Source organism: Mastigoproctus giganteus, chromosome 3 (genome assembly GCF_048544385.1).
Source record: "Mastigoproctus giganteus isolate SK-2022 chromosome 3, ASM4854438v1, whole genome shotgun sequence".
Classification (NCBI taxonomy): domain Eukaryota; kingdom Metazoa; phylum Arthropoda; class Arachnida; order Uropygi; family Thelyphonidae; genus Mastigoproctus; species Mastigoproctus giganteus.
In genome coordinates this window covers 188,032,115-188,050,874 of record NC_143577.1, presented here as the reverse complement: position 1 = coordinate 188,050,874, position 18,760 = coordinate 188,032,115, and the positions used below count along the sequence as shown (strand labels likewise).

Sequence of the window (18,760 nt, the reverse complement as noted above, 5' to 3'; positions counted from 1 at the left end):
ATGAAAAAAAGTGTAATAGTCCATAGATCAATGTGCAGTGAGGCTTCATCATATCAGATTAATGGTTCAATTTTTTCTCTGAAAAGTCAATTAATGGAACAATCTCTCTTGATCTTTCAGAGAATTATGCACTTCATAACTAAAAAATAGCAATCAAATGTTTCTTCTTCAACAGGATGGGGCCTTTACCTCATTGCTGTACAAACACGATGCAGTTTCTCCATATCACTTATCATATCCATATCATTGCTGTACATAAACACTTGATGCAGTTTCTCCATATCATTGGATTGGTTGTAGCAGACCAATTGAATGGACTCCTTGGTCACCTGACAGTACTCCAATCGATTTTTTCTTGTGGAGTTATGTTAAGGATTAGATATTTGTAATAACAGTTTCCAATTTTCCAATATTAAAGACAAGAATTGAAGCAATCCCTTTGATTTTATTTCACTTGAAATTTTAAGCAATTTATGGTGGGAGGTTGAGTACAGATTTGACATCCTCAAACACTACAGAGGAGCACACACATTAAAACTTTTTGAGCTATTAATTTGTAATTGTGAAATCAATTAATATAAAATGCATCAGTTCAAAAGTTAGACTTTTCTTAATAATAAAGATTTTTCACATACCATGCATATGAAACACCTTATTTTAGAAATTTTAATTTTCATTTGATTTCAAAATATTACTTAAGAATTTAATAAATCAAATGAAATAGACCATTATCAACTTTAAGTTCTGTACCATAATAAAATAAGGTCTAAAAATCACATTTACTCACCCAGGAATGTGTTTATGAAGTGAAATAATACCTGGAAATTGCAGTAATCCATTTTCACTTTAGCCATTCACTTCCTGAATGTCTGAGCCTTTGGGCAATTATAATTTTCTGCACACCCAGGCACACAACAGTTATTTGGCATATGCATTAGCATTAGCATTAGTAGAGGCATTTGATGCAAGAAAGCAAGCTTATGCAGCATCAGCCAAAAAAAAAAAAAAAACCCACTTCCACTTCACCCCTCTGTTCGTTCAAAATACCTGTCCAGCTGAGCCTTAAACTTATTTAGGCTATCAACCTCCACCACAAGGGATGGAAGTCTGTTCCACCAACCAACCACCCGCTGGCTAAAGGCAAATTTCCGCACGTCTGTCCTACATCTGTCTTTCCTCAATTTGAATTTATGCCCTCTCAGGTGATTTTTCTGAGCTAGAGGAAGAATCCCATCAGCATTGAGCATGCTTAAACCATTCAAGGCTTTATACACCTCTATCAGATCACCTCGCTGGTGCCTAGTCTCCAGACACTGTAATTTGCAAAACTTAAGCCTTTCTTCGTAAGAGCACCCCTTTGTTCCATTCACTAATCTTGTTGCCCTTCTCTGTACTCGTTCCAGCAGCTCTACATCCTTCTTGAAATGAGGCCTCCAGACCTGTATACAGTACTCTAGGTGTGGCCTGACCATCGCCTTATACAATGGAATAATCACCTCCTTATCCCTGCTGGAAAAATTCCTGTATATCATTGACAATACTCCATGAGCTACTCTTGCAGCCCTTCTGCACTGCTCAGAGAACTTCATATCTGCCTGCACAACCACCCCCAAGTCCCTTTCATTCTCTACCACTGTCAGTGTAGTACCACAGAGTTGATACGTTGCTCTGGGGTTGCTGTTTCCCATGTGTAGTACTTTACATTTATCAATGTTAAACTTCATTTGCCACCTCTCAGCCCATCTGCTCAACCTTTCCAGATCCTGTTGCAGCAGCATAGTGTCAGTAGTGTCCTTGACAACCCTGCCAACCTTTGTATCGTCTGCAAACTTGGACATTAAGCCCGATATACCATCATCAATATCATTTATAAATACAGAAAACAATAATGGACCCAACACTGAGCCCTGAGGGACTCCACTAATAACATCAGTCCACGATGAGCAGTGTCCATTGATTACCACTCTCTGTCTTCTCCTCCTCAACCACCCCTTTATCCATAGCAGCAATTTGCCTCCGATGTCACACTGCTCCAATTTGTGTAGCAGTCTTCCATGTGCAACAGTATCAAAAGCCTTTCTAAGATCCAAGTATATAATATCAAAGTTATTCCCTGCATCCAGTTCTTTTGTGACTGCATCATAGTATCCAATCAAGTTGGTCAGGCAAGACTTCCCCTTAACAAAACCATGCTGTGTCTGAGCTATAACTGAAGTCTTGTCTAAATGATCCTGCAGTGCTTCTTTAACCAGTGCCTCCATTAATTTTCCTGGAACAGAAGTTAAGCTCACAGGTCTATAATTACTTGTGTCAGCCTTTGATCCTCCTTTGTGAATTGGGGTCACATTTGCACATTTCCAGTCTATGGGTACCTCCCCTGAGTCCAAGGAAGCTCTCATAATTATGGCTAAGGGTTTGCTTACTTCCTTTGCTGCCTCCTTTAATATAACTGGATAGATCCCATCCACCCCAGGTGCCTTTCTTGTGTTTATCTTCAACAGTTTCTCCTCCACTTTACTCCCAGTTATTTCAAGATTCTGTAGCTTACTGCTAGAGTTGAATACACCTCTGGCATTCCCCTCGCTGAATAACTCCTCATGTGTGAATGTCGATGCAAAATATTCATTTAGTTTGTTAGCTACCTGAGCAGGATCATCAACACTTGACCCATCAATATCAAGTGGACCAATCTGATTCGCCCCCTTCCTTCTAGAGTTTACATAAGTAAAGAACTCTTTGCTGTTTTTCTTTGCATCCCTTGCCAAGGATTTCTCGTAATCTGCCTTCGCCTGCCTAACCTCCTTTGTAACTTGGTTGCATATCAACTTGTATCTATCATAGGCTTCTGTGTCATGTGTTAATTTGTATGTATCCCATGCATTTTTCTTCTCTGCCATATGCCTCATTAGTTCATCCGACATCCATTTTGGCCTAAACCTTGAACAATATTTCTTAGTTGGTATGTAAAGCCTAGTAGCTTCCAAGATAAGTTCTTTGAATGCTTCCCATTTTGAATTTGCTGTTGGTAACATCATCAGTTGGTCCCACTGTATAGAATTTAAATACTATCTCAGTCCATCGTAGTCGCCTTTACGGAAGCAATAACCCTTCCCTTTACCCCTAATGGTAGTTACCTCTTTGAGTAAATCCCACTTCAGCACACTGTGATCACTGCCACCTAGTGGTTCATTTATCTGCAGATTCTTAATGCATGAAGAATCACTGCTGATAATCAAATCAAGAGTATTACTCCCTCTAGTTGCCTCCCGAACATGCAAATAAGCTGGGTAAATCCAACCCACTTGACAGGAAAATATATCAAAGGCAACCCAAAGCACTTGACTGCAAAAATAAAATAAACATAAAAATGGCTATTCCACATGCATGCAATTTCACTGTGTTGGCCTCCACATGATGATATCAGCATATTTCATAGACAGGGTGTTGGAACTTTTGTCTTCTAGGCAGTTCTGAAAATAATACTGACTAATACTGCAAATTTACTAAATTTTTCTAAACCTTTAATTTACTAAAGTAAATTAAAGGATTAGAAAAATTAAATCATTTTGCTTTTATGAGCTTAATTGGAAATAATTACCTGCTACAGCATTATCAGTCAACTGTCGCAACATTAACATGTGGAAGAACAGCACAATCAAGTCCAAACTGCATTTAAATGTGGAAAGTAAAGCAGCATCAACCTGGAAATGTTTCCAGGCATAGATATATCCATGGTGTTGTGGGCTGCCAAAAAGGGCTAAAGTCCCCAAGAACATTGTTTTATATTATATAATTATATTGTCGCGGTTAACACTTGTAAAAACTACCAATTTAGGATGTATAACGACACCCCCCCCCCCGCCCCCACAAAAAAAATTCTGGGTGTGCCAGTTTCCAGGGTCTCTGTTAAAGCAAGGTTCAGCTGATTGGTTGGGAAAAGCCCATTGGTTTAAAGCTTTATTTTATTTACATTAGTAGAGTAAATAATGCCTCTTTATCTGTGTGCTTCACAGCTGTATTGCACTGGTAAAATAACATATTATAAACCTATGTAATTTGATTATTATTGCAACCTACCCAAATCTGGTTATATTGAATGAATTCAGTATCACCCAGATTTGGGTATACTGAACATTGTACTGAATAATAGTCATTCATAATGACTTCTAATAAATAAGCAAGACAGAGCCCCAAATAATATTGGATTTTTTTTTATATCTGCATTGCCTACTCACAGGCAATGCAGATATAAAATAATATAAAAGATATTAAGATATAAAATTTAGATTTTTTTATATCTGCATTGCACTTCCACAAGTCAGCAATACAAGAGTGCAGTAGCACATGCATTCAGAGGCAGACTGGCCATAAGACTTACAAGGGAAACCCCAGTGGGTCAGAGGCCAGAAGCTGATGGAGGCTGGTGCGATTTTGACCATAAACAACATGGCCATATGAGGCCACTACAAGTTTTCCCTGGTAAGAACTTTTATACATCATAAAAAAAAAAAAAAAAAAAAGTCTGCTGCAGTGCAATGGATTGGGTCAAAAATTCTTGCATTTCATTGCAGTTTGCCATGGTTTAAGACCATGGCAAACTGCAATGAAATGCAATGCAAACTGATATGATTATCAATATGAACACCCATCAAATGTGCTTTATACTCACTCTGAAGTATAAGCAGAACATTCAATTTGTGAAAGGATGTGCAAAACAACTGCGAACCTCCTTGTGAAAACCAGATACTTTTCTTTGACAGCAGTTATTTTGTCAGGCAGTTCTCACATTAACAAATTGTGTTCAGTGGTTCCATTAAATGACGATTCCACTGGTCAATAAATCTTCAATATTTTTTTTTTTTTGTTTCTTTGATGAAAGTATTTTTTCTGTATTGTTATGTGTATGAGGAGTTGAGAAATCGGCATTAAAAAATTATTTTGCTCAAGTTTTGAAAATACCTGCTATGACTTGTATTTTATAAAATATGCTATACAGGATAAATAAAGAACATCCACCATACTGTTTTAATATATCTTAAATTGAAAAACACATTACATTTTATAATGTAACATGTTTAATTTTATAATCTAACATAAAATAACAAGAATTGATACACTTTTTAGTAATCGAAAAAAATTAAATAAATCGCATTGATCAGCGAAAAAAATAAAATCACTTGACTCACATTTTATGCTTCTTCACCTCTTGTTTATATCCCACATCTGGGGGCATCTTTCATCACAGTGCAGCAATAATCAATAATCTGCTAGCATGGCAGAGTTCCATTTGCCATGGTATTGCTTTTCAAACAGCAAAATTGTATTTTCTTGCTACATTCCTAAAATGATGGCAATAACTTTTAAATCACTGAAACTCTGCCATTGGTACTCCTTGCAGTTGATAGATTCAATAAGAAGCTTCATGTTATTGTATGATTCTTTCATATGAGCTGCATGGCCTATTGGAATTGATGTTAATACATTGCCATTATATAGTAGCATTGCTTTTAAACTCAATTTAGAAGAATTTATGAAGAGTCTCCAGTCTTGAGGGTTGTGGTCAATATTAAGTGAGTCCATTAACCATTGAAGTCAGTACATGAAGGTTATTTTTCATTTTAAAAAACTGGGTTAAATCCTTTTGGCAGCACTGATATACAGATGCTTTAACATTATCTTGGAGGAGATTCCACTGTTGCAGGCTTGGGCCTAAAAATCCTGCCTTAATTTTTGGTAAATCAAGATCTCTGATAAGAATATTTAATTCATTTTATATAGCTCTGCAGAGAGGAAATAAAATAAAATCAGGATCTGTTGATGTGGAGGATTCAGGTGATTTATCTCAACCATCACCTGACTCTTCATCAGATTCTAAAATATATTCAGCTGATGGCATGCAAATAGGAAGTTTAATACCGGTTGAATAGCAAATGGTACATTCGAGTAGCTCAAGTCCACTTCTTGGAAATCCCCCTGCTGAAAAAAATGGTATCATACAAAAATAGTAGTCCATTACATGAGCTGAAGGTTATCTCCATATCATAGGCACAGAGCAGATTTTGTGATTTTACCAGCTGCAGTGATAAACACAAGTATTGCAGAAAATATGAGGCACCCAGCTTTGGTCTTAGTTCCCAACTTTGCAGCAAAAAAAAAAAGTGTTTTTCTTTTTTATTATTATTATCAGAATAATGCACGCTTCTGTGATGAAAATGTCACTTCACCACAAACTTAAATAAAAATTATCTGAACTATTTACACACTCAAGCAGAATGCTAATTTTTTAAGTTTTCTCCCCATCAAAAACAACAAGTGTAGCACAGACAGATGCCTGGTTCAGACTGACTAAAACATCTAGACGGGAAATAATGTCTCAGCACTAAAGGCAGTAATATCACCACACAACCTGTACCAAGAACAAATTTCCCCAAAAATCAACCAAAAATGCACTGAAAGTGACATGCAGAGTCACCAAAACTAGAGCTAACAATTTATTTTAACTGTCATATTTAGCACATTAATATTAGTCAAAATTGACCAATTTTATTGATAAAACATTTTAGCTGTTGACCAGTGTTCTTAATATCTGGTGAACCCTTACTGATAATCAGATCAAGGTATTCCTTTCCCAATATTCTCCTATAGAAAGCAATTACCCACAAATCCAGAAATGTCCTGCAACTAGATACACTGCTCCTACGAGTCTTCCAGTTAAAATTAGTACAAACTGTTGCAAATACATAGAATATTATATCCATTGATGTAAGGAAAATATAGAGCAAAAATATACAAAGATAAAAAAAATATATATATATATATATATATATATATATATATATATATAGAGCACACAATACACACAGGACAAATATATATATATATATAAAAGGAAAAAGCAAATACTTCACTTATATTTAACTAAATTAATGCTAAATTTTAGTTTTGTATGTTTTAATTATGTATATTGTATAATTATGTTTTAATCATTAATGTTATGTTTAATACTTTAATAAATTTGTGAAAATTGCAGTAAATAATTCTTTCCTGTTTCTCCCTGTGAAACATTTCAGGGAAAAAAACAGGACAATAGAGTAGCTGAATGCCCAATCCACGGGTTAGAGTCAATCTCCATAAAATTAAAATACTAATAAAGCATTCTCATTTGCTAGCCATCTCTTAAGATTATTATTATGTGGCATATGATACAAAGAAGCAAGCTTATAAAGCACCAGCCAAAGGGAGAGAAAAAAAAAAAGCTCCCACATCACTTAGCATTAGCAATGACCACATGGTGCAAAGAAGCCTATGGCTTATGCTGCACCAGCCAAAAAATATAAAATAAATAAATAAAATAAAAATAATTGTCCACTCCTCTCATGAATCTTTTCAAACTGCCCAATTCTACACCAGATGGAATGTGTTCCAACAGGCAACACCTGCTGGCTGAAGGTAAACCTCCTCACATCTATCCTGCAACCATTCTTCCTCCATTTGAATTTATGGCCCCTCATGTGTGCAGTCAGAGCAAGAGGGAGAATGCCATCAGTAATGAGCTTGCTCAATCCATTCAAAGCCTTAAAAACATCAATCAGATCACTTCGCAGTGCCTAGTCTCAAGATGCTGCAACTTACAAAACTGATATTGTCTTGGTAAGACCACTCTTTCATTTCCCCCCCACCAATCTCATTGCCCTTCTCAGCACATATTCCAGCAAACCTACATCCTTCCTAAAATGAAACCTACAGGCCTCTATATAGTACTCAAGATGTGACCTAACTATTGCTTTATACACAGGATAATCACTTCTCTATCCCTGCTAGCAAAGTTGCTGTATATCATACACAAAACTTCATGAGCTGTTCTAGCAACCTCTCTGAATTTCTCAGAAAACTTAATATCTGACTACGCAATTACCCCCAGGTCTTTTTCATTTTCCACTGCCCTCAGTGTCAAACATACAGTTGGTACTTCAATCTGGGAATAATTGAAGTACCAAATGTCCTGCCTGGCTATACCTTTACACACAGGCATTTTTGTTCCCAACTCCCTTCAGTGTGGTACCACACAATTGGTATGTTATTCTGGGATTACTGCTACCCATGTGCATTACCTTGCAATTGTCAATGTTGAAATGCAAGGTACTGCTATCCATATCAGTACCTTGCACTTATCAATGCTAAACTTCAACTGCCATTTTCTCAGCCCATCAGCTTAATTTGTTTATACCTTGTTGCAGCAGCTTACTCCAATTATTGTCATTTTTTTTAACCTTTGCATAATCTGCACACTTAGACATTAAGCCTGATATACCTTTATCAATATCATTAATAAATATTGTAATTAATGGCACAGCACTGAACCCTGGGAGACTCCACTAATTAGATTAGTGGAGTCTCCCAATTAAGTACCTTACCTTAATGCCCACCCGCTCCAATTTGTACAGCACCCTTTTATGTGCAACAGTATCAAATGCTCTCCTGAAATCCAAGTACATGATATCAAAATTAATTTTTTGCATCCAGTTCCTTTGTACTGCATTATAATATCCAATCAGATTGGTCAGATAGGATTGCCCCTTAACAAATCCACACTGTGAGTGCAGTATAAGTTCATTCTTGTCTAGATGATCCTGCATTACTTTAACCAGAGACACCATTATTTTCCCCAGAACAAAAGTTAAGCCAACAGGTCTGTAATTACTCATGTTTGATCCCCCTTTGATCCCCCTTCTTTTGTGAACTGAAGATACACTTGCACATCTCCAATCCAAAGGGACCACTCCTGAATACAAAAATGCTCATAATTTATGGCAAAGATTTGCTTACCTCCTTTGCTGCCTCCCTTAATTGAATAGATCCCATCCAGCCCAAGTGCCTTTTTTTACATTGTTCTTCAATTCCTCTACCACTTTCCTCTCAGTTATCACAAAATCATTTAGCTCCTTGTTAGAGTCTGATAAAATTCTGGAATTTCCCTCGATAAAGAACTCCTTATGCATGAATTTGATGCAAAATACCTATTCAGTGTGTCAACAACCTGGGCAGGATCAGAAACAGTTAAACCATTGTCATCAAGTGGGCCAATGTAATTCAACCATTTCCTTCTACTGTTAATATAAGTAAAGATGTCTTTTCTGTATTTCTTGACAGACTTCTCATAAACTGCTTTAGCTTGCCTAACCTTTGTTTTGACTGATTACAGCCCAGTTTATATTTACCATAGGCTTCTGCATTACCACCTAACAATTTATATGCATTCCATACACTTTTCTTCTCTGCCACGTGTTTCAATAGTTCATCTGACATTTATTTAAGTCTAAACCTTGACCAGTATTTCTTTGCTGGTATAAAAAGCCTACTAACTTCTATGATTACTTCCCTGAACACTTTCCATTTAGATTTGCTGCTGGCAACATCATCATATAGTCCCACTGTATAGAATTTAAAAACTGTCTGAGACCAATGTAGCCATTGTTACAGAAGCAAAAGCCCCTCCCTTTACGCTTGGCAATAGTTATGTCTTTAAGTAAGTACCACATCAGCACTCTGTGATCACTACCATTCAAAAAGTCCTTTACCTGCAGGTTCTTAATGCATGAAGAACTGCTGCTCATTCAACTTATCAGTTATCTGAATTAAAACATACACCTACTCTCATTTTTGTTTCTCCAATTCTTGCCACACTAAATGGGCTCAATATAGTTATATACTAGATATGGTTATATGCTTAACACCAAATAATTGTTCATAACACCACATCTGACATTATCCTTCCTGTACACATTGCATTTGCCAAATTCTGCATTTAGCACATCAGAATAATGTTTTTTCTGAGATTTCTATTAGTATTAGTAGTGACAAATGATGAAAAGCAAGCAAGCTCATATTATCATCAGGAAAAAAAAAAAACTACTCTAGCTGAAAGCATATTTCCACATGTCTATCCTGCAACCATCCTTCCTCAATTTAAATTTATGCTCCCTTATGTTAGTTGTCTGAACAACAAGTGTAAAAATGCCATCAGCATTTAGTTTACTTAATCTATTTTAATATATTATATATACTAAATTAATATATAGCTCAGACACAGCATGGTTTTGTTAAGGGGAAGTCTTGCCTGACCAATTTGATTGGATACTATGATGCAGTCACAAAAGAACTGGATGCAGGGAATAACTTTGATATTATATACTTGGATCTTAGAAAGGCTTTTGATACTGTTGCACATGGAAGACTGCTGCACAAATTGGAGCAGTGTGGCATCGGAGGCAAATTGCTGCTATGGGTAAAGGGGTGGTTGAGGGGGAACAGACAGAGAGTGGTAATCAATGGACACTGCTCATCGTGGACTAATGTTATTAGTGGAGTCCCTCAGGGTTCAGTGTTGGGTCCATTATTCTGTATTTATAAATGATATTAATGATGGTATATCAAAGCTTAATGTCCATGTTTGCAGACAATACAAAGGTTGGCAGAGTTTTTAATGACGGTATGCTGCTGCAACAGGATCTGGAAATGTTGAGCAGATGGGCTGAGAGGTGGCAAATGAAGTTTAACATTGACAAATGTAAAGTACTACATGTGGGAAACAGCAACCCCAGAGCAATGTATCAACTGTGTGGTACTACACTGACAGTGGTAGAGAATGAAAGGGACCTGGGGGTGGTTGTGCAGGCAGATATGAAGTTCTCTGAGCAGTGCAGATGGGCTGCAAGAGTAGCTCATGGTGTATTGTCAATGATATATAGGAATTTTTCTAGCAGGGATAAGGAGGTGATTATTCCCTTGTATAAGGCAATGGTCAGGCCACACCTAGAGTACTGTATACAGGTCTGGAGGCCTCATTTGAAGAAGGATGTAGAGCTGCTGGAACGAGTACAGAGAAGGGCAACAAGATTAGTGAATGGAACAAAGGGGTGCTCTTACGAAGAAAGGCTTAAGTTTTGCAAATTACAGTGTCTGGAGACTAGGCACCAGGGAGGTGATCTGATAGAGGTATATAAAGCCTTGAATGGTTTGAGTATGCTCAATGCTGATGGGATTCTTCCTCTTGCTTAGAATAATCATCTGAGAGGGCATAAATTCAAATTGAGGAAAGACATGTAGGATAGACGTGCGGAAATTTGCCTTTAGCCAGCGGGTGGATTGGTTGGTGGAACAGACTTCCATCCCTTGTCGTGGAAGTTGATAGCCTAAATAAGTTTAAGGCTCAGCTGGACAGGTATTTCGAACGAATAGAGGGGTGAAGTGGAAGTGGTTTTTTTTTTTTTTGGCTGATGCTGCATAAGCTTGCTTTCTTGCATCAAATGCCTCTACTAATGCTAATGCTATTCAAAACCTTAACAGTGCAATCAGATCTCCTCATAGGTGCCTAACCTCCAGGTGTGCGCAATATGCAGAACTGAAGCCTTTCCCGATAAAAGCAGCCTTTTCTTCTCCTCACTAATCGTGTTGCTCTTCTCCATACCCATTCCAACAGACCCACATCCTTCCTAAAATGAGGCTTCCAGACCTGTATGCAATATTCAAGATCTGGCTTAACCAGTACCCTCTCAGCAGGATAATTACTTCCTTATCGCTCCTGGTAAGATTACTGTATATCAGCTCCCAAACTGTGGTCCACAGACCAGTTCTAGGGGATCTGCAAAATGGTGGGCGGCCATATATATATATATGCTTGCATATAACATATGCATGTTATATATAGGGGTCTGCAAATTTTTTTTTTTTTTTTTTTTGATATTTGAAGGGGTCCGTGAACTTTTTTTGATTTTTGAAAGGATCTGTAGATCTCAGTAGTTTGGGAACCACTGCTGTATATCATTAAAAAAACCCTATGAGATGAGCTGTCTTGAAGCTTGCCTGCTCAACTCAGACAGATTCATGTCTGACTGTACAATTACACACAAGCATTTTTTGTTCTCTACTGCCTTCAGTGTGGTACCACACAGTTGGTATGTTATTCTGGGATTACTGCTACCCATATGTATGACCTTGCAATTGTCAATGTTTAAACTTTGTCAGTTCTCAACTCATCTGAATATTTTTATAGATCTTGTTGCAGTACCATACCCTGATTACTGTCATTAACCACGCTGCCAACCTTTGTATCATCTGCAAACTTAGATATTAAGCCTGATATGACTTCGATATCATTAATAAATACTGAAAACAACAATGAGCCCAGCACTGAACCCTGGGCCTCTACTGAAACATCAGCCAAAAATAAATAAATAAATAAATAGAAAGTGCCCACTGATAACCACTCTCTGTCGTTTGCATTTGTTGACTTATAAGGCTCATTAAATACACTCTTGGCATTAGTATGTAAATGAGTACCTTTATGTTTATTACAGCTGTAATGCAGTAGATACAGCATGCTTTTTTTTTTTTTTTTTTTACCAGAACTTTTCTTTTCAGTTGGATATCAGGTTAGCTTTAACCTTCTCTGTGCGTGCCATTATTCATAATATAAAGACTACCTAAACAATATTCATATAACCATTAAGTTTAAGCTTGAAGTCAGTAATAGCTTGTCTCTCTCAGATGTTCTAGTGGTTAAAGAGAAAAATGGGCTAAGTCCATAGGCTTAACAGCATTGCTTTATACTTCTATTGAAAATACACTCTTGGCATAAAATTTCCTCAAGTGGGTGAAAGTGATTTTCTGTAGGTGAATCTTATTGTAACTCCATCGAAGTCATTTATTTTATTTATTTATTTTTTTCTTGACAAAAACAATGTTGGCACTCATGTTCATTAAAATAATTGAGCCCCTTCCAGCTACTCTGATCCCACCTAATTTGTTGGATCTTGCCTTTTGTGGTTCTCATTCTACAAGAAATACCAAAAAACAAAAAAAATCAAGACATTGAACGTTCTGAGTGCACAGCTTAAATTTAGGACTTCTTATGAAACTTGTAAGGTGGATTTTTAACTTTACATTATTTAATTTTGCTTTCATAACTTATCTGATACCAAACCCATTGATTATTTAACAGGAAAAAATTGTGGCAAAGTTTAAACTTGAATAAATATTTTACTTCCACTTTCTCTAGTGTATACAAGACTTTAATCATTATTGAAATACCTATACTTTATTTTAACTTTTAGTAAAAATAACATTAAATGTTTTATTCTTAAAATATTGTATCCATGTCCGACTTTCTAAAATTCCCTCCAACCATCCCATACAAGACTTGGAAGGCCACAGTACTCTTGCCTTTTATCATTATGATGGTAAAAACAAATATTTATTAAATTGAGGGTGCAACTTTAAAAGAGTTTTCAGGGGTGGGCAACAGACAGTCCACTGGATTGAATCTGCTGATAACACTTTTTAAGTTATATTAATCAGTGAATAATTGCTGAATCTTTGCTACCTCCACTCTGCCAGCTGACTAGGAAAGTGTGCAGAGTATATGCAGTAGTAGTGTATATGCAGGGTGCACTAATGAGATAGGCTGTTCAGTAATTGAGTATATCTTGCTAGGAATACAACACAACTCCCCTTCCCAACTTTTAAGTCATCTTCACAGAATAGTAGTAAACTAATAGGTTGAAATTATCTCTGAAAAGAACTAAAAACTTCCCAAAACCTTCAGTTCATTTTTCTTTGTTCTAATTTCGAAGATGTCCATTTCTACATACAATCTTGTAAAGCCTAATACTTTTTATGAAAGAAAATCAACTATCAGTTTTCTCAACCACCACACTTCTCATTTATCCCAATTACTAATCATGTTAACTGTATACTGTTAAACTTTCATGGATATTTCTGCTGTAATATTCCTTCAAAAGCTTCCCTATCCAGATTCTTCTTTTGACTTTCTTTGAAAGAGAGAAATTCAAAATTTATTGATGGACTTTATTTGAAAGTCCACGTCCTCCAGTCTAATATTTTCAATCAAGAATAATTCCTTAAAATTTTAAACATTCCTTACTCCAGCTGGTTTGAATTTTCAAATTTTATGGCCCTAATGGTAGGGAGACTGAAGCTATTCTGGAAACATAACTTGTTCATGTACTTAACTAGAAAAGGACCACAAACTTAACACTCTTACTCTTTTTTTAACAGAATCCTTTAATTTACACAATTGGATATCACTATCTGGATGATCATTCTCTTCACTGAAGACTGTCCTGTATCAGCCTTGTCATTGGCATTATAATAATATCAAATGGTATAGTAACCTGCACATTTTCTTTTGCTCTATTCTTTGGTGGATGCATTATCCACCATGGCTACATTATCCATTCTGATCATGTTACGATATATAATATTGTGTAATATTACATAATATTGTTGTATAATTCTGTCTGTTGCTGAGGTCAGACTAAAGGGTAGGGAAAAAACATTAACCAACATATTTATAAAAGCTGAAGAGTTATTTTCTAACATCACATTTTGCAAGAATGATATCAAACAACTTATATAAATTACTGAAATGCCAAAAATAATTCTGTACTTTGGTTAAAAAAAAATTTACTCACAAACTCTAGTATTTAGTAATGAAAAGCTTTATTTGAAGAATTGCCAGTAGTACAAAATATTAACAAAAACTTTCAAACAGACTGGTGCAAGAAAAAAAAGCAGTGAAAATGGAATAAAAGCATTTCAAAACTATGTACTGATTTTTGCTCCTCTACAATCATTTTTACACTGACTAATGGCACATATCATTCACAGTCTGACCAAATACGCATCAGGTGCAAAACCTTTTATTTCTTTGACATATTTAAAGAAATTCAATAAAATTTGACATGGCAGATCTATTAGTAATTATCTGATTAAAAAAAATGTCATCTTCAACAGATTATTTTTCTATACATGTAACAAAACAATTTATAATAAAAAAAAAAAAATTTATCAGAGAAAAAGAAAACCCTCCATGCATTACAACAAAGCAATCATTCTACTACCTCATTAGTGTACTTTATGAGAAAGGTATAGAAGTTAAATAACCAAACATAGTCCAACTCGGTATCACTGCTTTACTTCTCTAACATAGTCAAGGCACACAATGTGAATTAAAATGAAGTAGCTGAGGAAAAGTTGTAGAAGACAGCCAGAAAGAACTTTAAACAAGCTATAATATACTTGCTAATCTCAAAAGCTGGTATAAACAGATCAAAAATGTTTTTCTTCCAAAGAGAATATCCACTGAGCAGTAAGTCAAGGTACACGTGTATAAATGTATATAAATATTTGCACTATTTGTAGGTAGCAATAAAAGCATATGAAAAACTTGCAATATTCCTTACCATAAAAAGCTACCAAAGAATTATTCATACAAAGAGTGGTACTGCTTGATAAAAAATAAGACAATTATAATCCACAATGTATTCACAAAATTAAAGTTGGAGGAACATAAAAATTGGCCCACTTTCAAAAACCAATATTATTTTATCATATCATAGTACATATACATATAAGATGTTTTATACACTGGCAAAAGGGCCTTTGGAAGATAACTGGAAGCCAAAATCTTAATAAAGGTGACTGAATTATTGTATGAAAACTTCACATAAACCAGGAAAGTGTGCTCTGTTTAAAACAAAACAAGAAGTTAAAATTCTTGCATATTTTGATGTTATTAAACACACAAACTTACATTCATCCTTCTCAAATAATACAAGTTCCAGTAAATAAAATGTTTAAATTTCCAGTCCTAGAATAAGTTTTAGTGTCCTGAAATACATGTGCTATACATAAGGAAAGCAAACTTTCCTGGTTTAGACCATTCTACAGTACATGAGTTGATTAACTACCTACTGTGTCCAACTACCACTATCACACAGGTGCTAGCTCTAACACCACAATATCTGAGCTGATGAGAATGACAAGAGTGCCAATACAAGATAATTATCACCTTTCAACTGGACTGGACTAATGCTCGTCACATTAAACTTGCACAGTTGGTTGTATTATTTGTCATGAAATAAAGTCAGGTGGGCTCGTACCAAAAACAGGACTTCTTCATGTTGAAAGGCAAGGAAGAATTGATATGTTTCATTATTCTTCAGCAGCTGCCTTTATTACCATCACATTTACTTGCCCATGACCATCTAATTCTACTGTTGGCTACAATATAATAAGAAAAGTATTTTTTAAAAAAAGTATAAATTTCCAATTTTATTGAATAGTTTAAAACAATTTTGAATTTACTTTAACAAGAAATTGCTAATATTAAAAAAACAAGTTTGAGTATGGCAGGGATTATCACACACTTTATTAATTCTTTACTTAAAAGTGATTGTACATACAGAAGATATGGTCTTCAAAGTAAAACTTGCTAAAACCATGTTCTTTGCAAAATGATATATCAAAGTCAAATAATGAATTTCTGCAGCACAGCTTACAAAGTTTGTGGAGATCATCAACTGTGTGGGAATCAGTATTAAATGCTTTGTCTTTGAAATATCACAAAATAGTCTCATGGGTTTAAACTGGGCAAGAAAGGTAGCATAGTAAAATCTCCACTACGAACATCAGAAAATCTGTTTAAGAGTATTAAACAGATACTAATGTTTTCTTTTAAAATGTTTTCTAATGTCTACTAATGTTTTCTTTTAAAAATCCAACACAATATCTGTTGTGTGGTATTGGATTTTTTTTTTAAGGGAATGAACTTATTGGACTTATGTAATCTTGTTGGATGTTCGATTACAGTGCAATGTGAGATTGAACCAGTATACTGACACCAAAGCTACATAACCCATTGTTAATTGCTGTGCTCATTATCTGCTGCAAAACAAAAAAAAAAAGTTACAGTGAGGTGGAAAACTTGTCTAGCCATGCATGGCCATACAGAAATACATGTAGAGCACATTAGATAATATGAATCAGAGCTGTACTACTCAATATGTTCTACGTTGATAATAATATTAGTAAAATAAGAGGAGTTTACCTCAATATAGTGCGTAGAACACTTCCTTATGATACCCTCCAGAAATTAAAACGGAAAAAAAACCGACAACTTACTGGTACATTAGAGTAAGATATAAATAATTAAATAATTAATTTAACACAATTCAAATCAAATTAACGCATATTCAAAACGATTTTCCTTCCTTAGGGAAGGATGCAGTTTTAAAAATGCCTTACAAATCTAGTTAGGGAATGGATGAAATTTATACTGCCTCAACATTCAAAGATCAATTTGAAATTAATTACACATCTTAAAAAATTCTCCTAAGAATACAGCATGTGTATATACAAGCAAACATATATTAAGCTCATAATTTGAGGAATATCTGTAGTTCATGAATTAATTCATGAAGGTTCATTCAAGTGCAAGATTAAAGCACAAAATGCAACCTCGTTACTAAAACTAATATGGTAAAATCGCATTGCAGCAAATACCATTATAATTAAAATTTCACTATAACAAAAACACATTAAGTTCTCCAGGAAAACTTTCCTTATTAAAAGAAAGTGATATCTATAATGTTAGAAAATTTTAAGCTTTTAATTTTTTTTCTAAAATCTGCACATCTCATGGATTTTTATGAGTGGAATCCAAATTTGAAGTCAGATATTACCTAGTGCTTGTGGATTTAGAAGAATGCACATTATGCTTACTGAAATTTTAACAAGTATTACAATAAATGGCATAAAAATATAGTAAATTATTATTTTTTTTGATTGCTTCTTTTGTAATTATTAAAAGCCTCTGTTATCATTGTCCAGCAATGACAGTTGACAGCTTTCTGTGCCTTGTTTCTACCTAGTAATACCTTGATGAAAATGCTCACCGTATTCAGGGATGCAGTCTATGTGGGAATGGAGGAACTGTTGAAGTATCTCTCTAAGGAGATACTTCAACTAAGGTTTTGAAAGGCATGTAATAAATTCTCAATCAAGATTTTAATAGTTGTCTGCTCTCTTGTTGCCAGAAAAATGTTCCTAAGATTTCTTGAAGGTTTCCAAGCTTCCAGTTACAAGGGCTTTAACATTCTTTCAAGCTGTCCATCTTTCAATAAAGCTCTGACTTTCAACCCAATGAATAAACCTTTGATTCTGATATCACTAATACAAGGAAACTTTAGTTTTAATATTGAAGCCCATCTCAGTTTCTGTCCACAGCTTTTACAAAATTCTTCATTAGACTACGTGAAGTGGTTGAAAAGTGGTTTTTCAATAAACTAGTGGATTGTAGATAACATTTTTACTTTCCAGGTACAAAACTCATGCAAAGGAGAAGTGGCATAGCTAAGTTTTTTGGGCCCTTAGGCAAGAAATCATTTTGGGGCCCTTATTTTTATTAAAATAAATTTTAATTAGGTATAATATAAAAAAGGTTGAATTTTGCAGGTGTGCCACTTGTATTTATCATACTGTGCTTTCCTTAGGGAAAGCGCCACGTTCTCATAGGATTCTTTCACATGGACAGCATGACCAATTGGTATGAAACGTACATTCCAATTGGTATTCGAATGTACATTTCATTGCAGAGTATCACAGGGTTTAGGCTTAATTTCAAAGATTTTGTGAAAAACTTCTTCAGTTTGAGTAAATTCTTCAGCGAAAAACCTCCATCGTCTAATGGGAGATTTTAACTTCCCAGATATTGATGAATTTGAAGTGTTGGTCAAGACATCAAAGGCGGATATTGTTGGGATATCAGAGACGTGGTGTCACACAGATATAAGGAATGCCGAACTGGAATTTGGGGAGTACAATGTGTACAGAAAGGATAGACAGGATAGGAAGGGAGGAGGTGTTATGATGTGTAATAAAGAAAAACATAAAATCGAAA

General features: G+C 35.2%; 1 protein-coding gene across 4 annotated transcripts in view; it reads right to left on the bottom strand.

Annotated features, from left to right (window-relative positions):
- Positions 1 to 14,866: 14,866 nt before the first annotated feature.
- LOC150088474 (uncharacterized) overlaps positions 14,867 to 18,760 on the bottom strand; it is a 131,445-nt gene continuing 127,551 nt past the window's right edge. For 2 of the 4 annotated variants that reach the window (XM_090369536.1, XM_090369535.1), the window contains exon 6: positions 14,868 to 16,083. In XM_090369536.1, coding sequence (XP_090225662.1) covers positions 16,015 to 16,083 — 69 coding nt within the window. In that variant the 3' untranslated portion in view covers positions 14,868 to 16,014. Of the gene's footprint in view, positions 16,084 to 18,760 lie in introns of all 4 variants that reach the window. The other 2 variants (XM_090369538.1, XM_090369534.1) reach the window with 2 other exon arrangements.